This window comes from Dermochelys coriacea, chromosome 8, assembly GCF_009764565.3.
Source record: "Dermochelys coriacea isolate rDerCor1 chromosome 8, rDerCor1.pri.v4, whole genome shotgun sequence".
NCBI lineage: Eukaryota > Metazoa > Chordata > Testudines > Dermochelyidae > Dermochelys > Dermochelys coriacea.
In genome coordinates this window covers 76,358,092-76,365,155 of record NC_050075.1, presented here as the reverse complement: position 1 = coordinate 76,365,155, position 7,064 = coordinate 76,358,092, and the positions used below count along the sequence as shown (strand labels likewise).

The following is a 7,064-nucleotide window of genomic DNA, read 5'->3' as shown; positions in this document are numbered from 1 at the left end:
AGGCAGCTCCGGAAAGACTGAATCCCGCAAACAAAAGAAATCACCAGACTATTATCTTAACCATCAGCTTTTTAAAAAAAAAAACAAAAAACCACCCGACGATGTTTAAACTCAGGGCTCGGGTAGGGAGGGCTTTAAAAATATAGAAACCAAACATACATCTCTTACAGATCATTGAACAGTGGCCCTGAAACGACGGGCTCTGGTTTGGGGACCCGAATGTCTTGCATCAGTTAACTTCAGTAAAATTAGCTTACTTAGATTTCCACTTTTTGTTACCAAAAGATAGTTTCTTTCTCTCTCTCTTTTTTTTGGGGGGGGGGTAATTTTCAGTCACAAAAAAAAAATCTATATTTTGTCACCTAAGCATTTATTTTACTGAGTTCAAAAAGACATGAAAAGGGAGAGGGGGGAGAAATCATGTATTTTTTTAGTAAGGTATATAAGTGAATTTTTGACAACATATAATAAATATGATATATCACTTCGCACTCAGTCTGTTCAAATGTACATTTCCTTTCAGATTACGGAGCATGCCACTTTTCAATTAGAAAAAAGGTCATGAGAAATCAGTGCAAAGTTCTCCGTTACCCCTGGTCTTCCGCGCTGCGGGACGGGTGGTTGGGTTTGTTCTTTGTATCCCTCCGTCCTCCAGAGTCTCTGCGGGCTCGGGTCTGGCTCCCTCCCTCCCGCTGTCTCCCGTTCCGAGCTTGCCTAAATCGTTGCTCCGTCTCGCAAGCCCTGGAGGTGTGTTCGATGGGTTGGTTTGTTTCACTTACTGGATCGGCTCTGGGTTCATGGTTCAAAAGTCCCTGCTCTGCTTGAATCGTCTCCGGGGCTGGCTCTTGGCTGCCTTCAGAAGCTCCTGGCCCCCTTTTATCTCCCCCGCAGTCGCTTAGCTCCTGCTTTTGGTGGACGGTTTTTATTTGGGGCGGGGGAGGGGGCTAGAGGCTGGGACAGCGGCGAGCTCTCACCGGGGGTGCGGGGTACCCGGGATAGGGCTGGCCAAGGGGTTGAGAGCGGGCTGACCCCCGGGCCCCAGGCCGTGGATGAGCACGCGGGGCACCAGGGGCCGCTGGAGCTGAGGGTGCGGAGCTGGGGGAGTCCGGTACATGCTGCTGTACATGGCCGCCGCCGCTGCAGCCGCTGTCGTGCTGTCCATGCTGCCCAGCAAACTCGGGTGGTAGAAATAGGGAGAGGGGAACATCCTTTGGAGAGCGGAATAATTCCCGGCTTCGGCCAGCAGCTCCAGTCCCACCGCCGTCTGCCGCTTCCACTTCGTCCTGGAAGAGAAGGAGCACACAGGTCTAGAGCTGGCCCGGGACCAGACCCCGGGCCATGGCTGCTCTGTTTCCCAGAGCCGAAAGAGTTCCCCAGGGACGTGAACCCCAAAGCCTATCTGTCCTTGAAAATTCTCTCTCTCTCTCTCTCACACACACACACACACACACACACACTTCTTTGCAACCCGAATGTCTGCTCCACCATCCTGCCCTGGCAAACAAATCAGTGGGGAAATCGACCTCAGGTCCCCGGAGTTTAGCCCCACGCACAATGAAATGAAATGAAATCCACGGGACAGTTTCCCCTTCTGTTTGCAGGCTTTCCGGAGTGCGACGTTCTAGAATCGCAGGTGTCTGTGCCTTCAAACTTTGCAGTGTCACGACACCTGAGGGATTGATTGGTCCTGCATCCTAAAAACCGAACTAAAAAATAATAAGAATAATAATAGTAATAATCAAACCGTTCCTGGAACATAAAGATGCAGGAAAATATCTAACAAAGAAAGGCGAACTGCTTTCATTTCTAGACAGCAGAGATCCCTGTTATAAAAAAAAATTGACGCTTAGTTTGGCAGCATGTTTATAGCGGCACACATGGTATTTTCACTCTCCTGACACAATATTTCAACAATTTTATGTCCCGGCCTTTCCCCCTTGCCGAACCCCTCCCTTTGCCAAAGCCCAGTGAGATGTCTTGGGAGATCTGAGCTGGTGAACACACACACACACACACACACACTCTGCAATCCCAGCAAAATTAATAAACATGGCGCCCTGTTTAGATTGGATACAAATGACACTAATGTTTTCCGACAGAATTAGGGTGGCTGAAACCGTATGTAATGAGACAGAAAATTACGGCAAAGATGACAACTGGACGTAGTTTTCCAAAGCGAGTCCGCTGCGATTAGAAAACGCATACACTTGCCTCTTCGGCTTTACAGCGCGGACAAATGGAAACCAAGCCCTTTTTGTTTGTTTATTTGTTTGTTTTAACCGACCCATTTTACAACTTGATTCACTAGTCACTTTCCCCCAGTATCACACACGGAGAAATCCTTGCGAACGCCGCGATGTCCAAACGGGCCACAGAGGCATGGCAAGAGCAACTCTGCATAACGAGATTTCAGCGGGATTTCTTTCCCGGTAGGTTCCTGGGACACAGGAAGAAGAATATGGCCCCAGTTTTGTAATCAAGATTTGCCCATTATTTATTCATGTGTGTATTCGTTCATATTTATACGGTCTGATTTATTAATTAGCCACGGCCGAGACTACTTTGTTGACTGACTAGACTGGCAAGTGCAGGCAACCTGCACAGGCGCCTCTATGGCTTTTCTGGGCCTTTTCTCCAGAACGACTGTAGCCACTAAGACCAGATGTTTATTTCGCCGTTTACTTATTGACTTTATTATCGTTCCTCTTACCTGTCCCTTTAATTTCATTTTAGGCACGTTGCTACTCCCTTTATTCTAGCATGGGCAAGGAGAGTGTGTGTTTGTGTGTGAGTGTGTGTTCCTTTCTGCCATCTACCAACAGTCACAGATGTTTGCGCTCCCTGACCAGATCTCACGGCTACTGTCTGGAGAGGTGGGGTGTGTTTCTTCCCCCGGCCTTCAGACCGCTTAGCTCAGACTGTCTGAGCGGCAACTCTGCTTTTAGGGGCTTTGGGAAAATTGTTTTGGGGGGGGGGGAAGGCGGAGCTCCTTGAGATTGCCGGCCTCCCTTACCTCCGGTTCTGGTACCAGGTTTTGACCTGCGTGTCGGTCAGGTTGAGAGCCGCAGCCAGGTCCATGCGGTCTTGCACGCTCAAATACTTCTGCCGCTCGAAGCTCCTCTCCAGCTGATTGAGCTGGTGGTCCGAAAAGGCCGTCCTCGCCTTCCGAGGTTTCTTCGCTCGGACTGGGGGGCTATCCCGGCTACTTGTAATCTCCCGGTCGCCCTCTTCTTTTGTCCCTAGGAACAATTCACAAGCACAACACTAGAAACAGGGTCTAAAGCAGCAACCCAAGGCAAAACTGCTCGGGGTCTGGGACTCGGGGCAAAGTCGATTTCTTTCTAGAGTTGATTATCATCTGACTGCTGCATTCAGGACTCCAAGGACATCCCTTAATTTAGCTGATGCCTTTTCGTACCGACGTATGAAAATGGGTTTGACAGGAGGGTCTGGCGATTTCTCTTGATGCAGCCGACAAACTGTCCCCTTTTTTGGGGTAAGGGTTTTCCCCTTTCAGGTGCACTTGGGGAGGTTAAAATAAAGTGCAGAACAGCGAGCGCATCAGATGTGCTAATGCCTCCGACAGGATATGTCACCCAAGCACCAAGTTGAGCTCAAATTACTGAGCACGTCCTGGTGACAGCGCTAAGATTTCCGGATTCTATTTGTCAACTTTGGGGTTTTTTTGCTAAAATGCTGGGAAATCGATATGTCAATCCATCTCTGTTTGTACCAGTTTTTGCAGCGCTCCTTGATCTTCCCTGCAGGAAGAACAATAATCTCTCTAATTGACCCACTGGGGAGGTTGGTGCACAAAAAATCGCCAGACCAGACTGTTCATCTGGTTTGGGCACTCTTATGCTAATGTTAAAATAGCAAAATGAATGGCACACATGAGCGCCTTTCTATTATTCATCGCACAACATGGCAAAATAGGTGAATGGCGTAAAATTAGGAAAATGTGTCCTCTCACCGCATAGTTTAAAGTGTGCCTCGTGCAAAGCCATTTTGCAGAAAGCAGCGAATCCTTCTTCGGCATTAAGGAAAAGGCTTTTCAAAGGGCAGCTATCTTCTTAAATATAACCCCCACGCCCAGACACACGCATATATATGTATATTTAAAACAGGAAATACTATACTATTGCAGACTCCGCAGGCGTACACAATTCGAAAAAGAGAAACATCCCATCCCAGCATAGGAAAACACTGGGAGCTCATAAAATGTAAAAAGCCTTCTACCATGATCCAGTGAAAAGTTCTTACCTACTTTTAGATCGACTTGGAAATTTGTCCTATTAATTAAGTGCTGCTAAACCTCTAGGCTTGGTGTTAGAAAACATGGGAGTCGTTTAAACGGATTAGCATTTAAAAAAGAAGAAATGCATTCAAGTTTAAAAAGAAACAAACGTTCAGACTTTTTTTTTTTTTGCCAAACCATTAAACTAAAAAAAAAAGGGGCGCCCCAGCAAGAAGAAAAAAAGATTTCTCCAGGGATCTGATATTTTAAAAAAAATCAGAGACAATAATTTAAAGAGGATTGGATTCTACTGTTTTTGGGTGGGATTTTTTTGATTTAGTTTGGTTTTGGTTTTTTTTGTTTGTTTGGGTTTTTTGTTTTTGTTTTTTGTTACAGCTTCTGAAATATCAGAAATGTTGCCAGGGAATTGAATCGCTTCCCAGATCAAATTGTGTACAATACTGGCCACTGGCGAGTCATACCATAAGGTTATTATTAATCAATAGCATTGGTATTATTAGGAATCAAAGTGAAACCCTATCACGACAGAGGCTGCTGAAAAGCCATGGCGGAAGCGGTAGAGGCTGCTGGGGTAATATACTCACCGTGGCATTTGAGATCATTCTGCGTATCGTCGCGTTTGTCTAGTTTGGTTTTGCTGTCCTCCTGCTCTAGTTTTGGCCTGAAGCTCTCGTTGGCTGCGTTGCCCTCTTGTTTTGGGGTGTGATGGGGAGAGGAGACACTGGTGCTGTAAGGTGCACAAGCCGCCAGCGGTTTGCTGTCGCCCAAAATGTCTTTAATTAAAAAAGAAGAGGTGGAAGTCCTGGGGGCAGAGTTGCCCGAGCCCAGCTGTTGTTGCTGTTGGGGTGATTGCTGCAAACTTTGTTGTTGCTGCTGCTGCTGGCTGTGGTGGAGACGGTGATGCTCTTGCACCAGATGCTGCTCGGGGTGCTCCATGGTGACGGAGATGGGGGACGAAGGAGCCGTCCCTACTGTGTCTATCTCCGAACAAGGGGACGGGGTGGCCTGGTTTCTAAAATCCGCTGTCCTGGCATCGCTGTTTAGCTGGCGAAAGTCTCCGCTCATCATGCCGGGGCTGCCTGAACCGTTATTAGACAAAATCGTGTCTATTCCAAAGCTCGACCCGCTAGATCCTTCCATTGTGGTCATTCAGAGAGGCGCCTTCATCCCAATCCTCCAGCCGGGGCTCGGGAGGCTCGAGTCACCGCCACAATCGGATCAATACACAAAACAGCAACGAGAATGTCAGCGTCTTTCAAACAAACAGAAAGTGGGGGCGGGAGGGGGCTGGGACGGCGACAAGACGGGCTGGTGGCAGGGCAGCCACGGGACTAGGAAAGAAAAAACCCCAGCCTGGGGCGGGGGGGGGGTGACCGGGGAGAGGACGGAGAAGGCGCGAGCAGCAGGTTCAGGTGCGGCGCTCGGGCGCGCACCCCCCCACCCACCCCCCGCACACACGCGGGCTTGGCCGTATTGTTCACGGGGCGCTACCGGAGCGTGGCCAGCCCGGGCTGGGTCGCCCGGCTAGGTTGCATCGCAGCGGGCGGCAGCGGCCGCAGGAGGCGGCAGGGCGCCCGGGGGCCGCCGCGGAGTTAGTGAACTTTCTCGGCAAGTTGAGGCGCGGCGCAGGGGGGGTGGGGGGGGGGGCGCGGCAGGAGACGCCGAGCGGGACGGACCCCGGCCACTGCCGCGCTCTTCCCCGTGCAGCCCGGCTCCTCTCGACTCCAGCGACTCCCTCCCGTGACGTCACGGCCATTGCCGCCCGCGCGCCCCCCCCCCGCTTTATCAGCAACCCTGGGTTTTTTCCGCCAGCCGGCACCAGCCCCCATTGGCGGCCCGCGCGGCGCCGGCTGACGCGGAGGAGCGGCAGCCAATGAGCGTGGGCTCTGGGGCCCTTGTCAATTTCCGAGCCGGGGCCGGTCGGCTGGAGCAGCTCCGGGCTTCCTTCTCCAGCCGGTCTCCGAGGTCGCTCCCGTGCGCGCCGCCGCCTCAGTCAGCAGCCGCAGTAGCGGTGACCACCACCCAACATAGCAATAAAGTGCAGCGTGTGGGAAGAGAAATGGGGTTTGCCCATTATTTTAAGAGGCGAGACAGAGTAACGGAGGGGGGAGATGATGATGGAAGGGCAGCATGGAAATCCAAGGTAGCTATCCCAGCCTGCTCGACCCACTCTTTTGAAACTCACACCTGCCCTAGAAACTAAAAAGGGTGTCAGGCATGGATGGGAAAATAAATGACAAGGACCCCATCAGAACATGGGCAATAACTTTCAAGGGACTGGTTCACCTCCTGGTTTCGCCTCCGGGTGTTTTGTAGTCCCTTGGTTAGCCTGTGAGAGCAGGTGCCCAGGTTTCCATCGCACGCCAGGTTGATGGGAAATGCTTTCATTTATTGACTAGGAAATGGGGGGAGGAGGGGAGGTTCAGTTCTGAGCTGAGCGAAAAGGCTTCTGCTCTCCAAAGGGGAAAAAAATTAAAAGGAGCGCGAAGCCTGTCAGGAAAGTAGAAGAAGCCAGTGCGGCACCCAAAGCAGTCTCCAGTTAGAGCATGCATGCCAATTAGTCCGGATTAACTAATAGAGCAGAGGCACAAATGTCCTCCCAGTTTAGTGACTCAGTTGCAGCCGTTCTGGCTTCCCCGAGTCCGGGGGTATTGCTTGAATTCATCAGCCCCTTTGGTCTGTCTCGGATTGCTCTGGTTTTAACGTTTCAGTTGGAATGGGAATAGTTACTGTCGATCCGCCTGGGACTCTAGGAAATTATTCCACTGGTTCTTCGGAGGGCATCAACTTGTGTTAATTTCTCTAG

General features: G+C 50.6%; 1 protein-coding gene across 1 annotated transcript; it reads right to left on the bottom strand.

Moving 5' to 3' along the window:
• Nucleotides 1-321: 321 nt before the first annotated feature.
• BARHL2 (BarH like homeobox 2) lies at nt 322-6,015 on the bottom strand. The gene is made up of 3 exons (XM_038411956.2): nt 4,843-6,015; nt 3,014-3,239; nt 322-1,283 (listed from the first exon to the last, which is right to left on the bottom strand). The coding sequence occupies exons 1-3, from the start codon at nt 5,405-5,407 to the stop codon at nt 971-973; spliced, it is 1,104 nt and encodes a 367-aa protein (XP_038267884.1). The 5' UTR covers nt 5,408-6,015; the 3' UTR covers nt 322-970.
• Nucleotides 6,016-7,064: the final 1,049 nt, after the last annotated feature.

Bases quoted from the DNA above. Each gene is read 5' to 3' on its own strand.
- BARHL2 (XM_038411956.2), bottom strand. From the start codon at position 5,407: ATGACCACAATGGAAGGATCTAGCGGGTCGAGCTTTGGAATAGACACG. The intron at 3,240-4,842 runs GTGAGTATATTA...AATTGTTCCTAG, and splicing joins GAATGATCTCAAATGCCACG to GGACAAAAGAAGAGGGCGAC. The intron at 1,284-3,013 runs GTAAGGGAGGCC...CTTCTCTTCCAG, and splicing joins ACCTGGTACCAGAACCGGAG to GACGAAGTGGAAGCGGCAGA.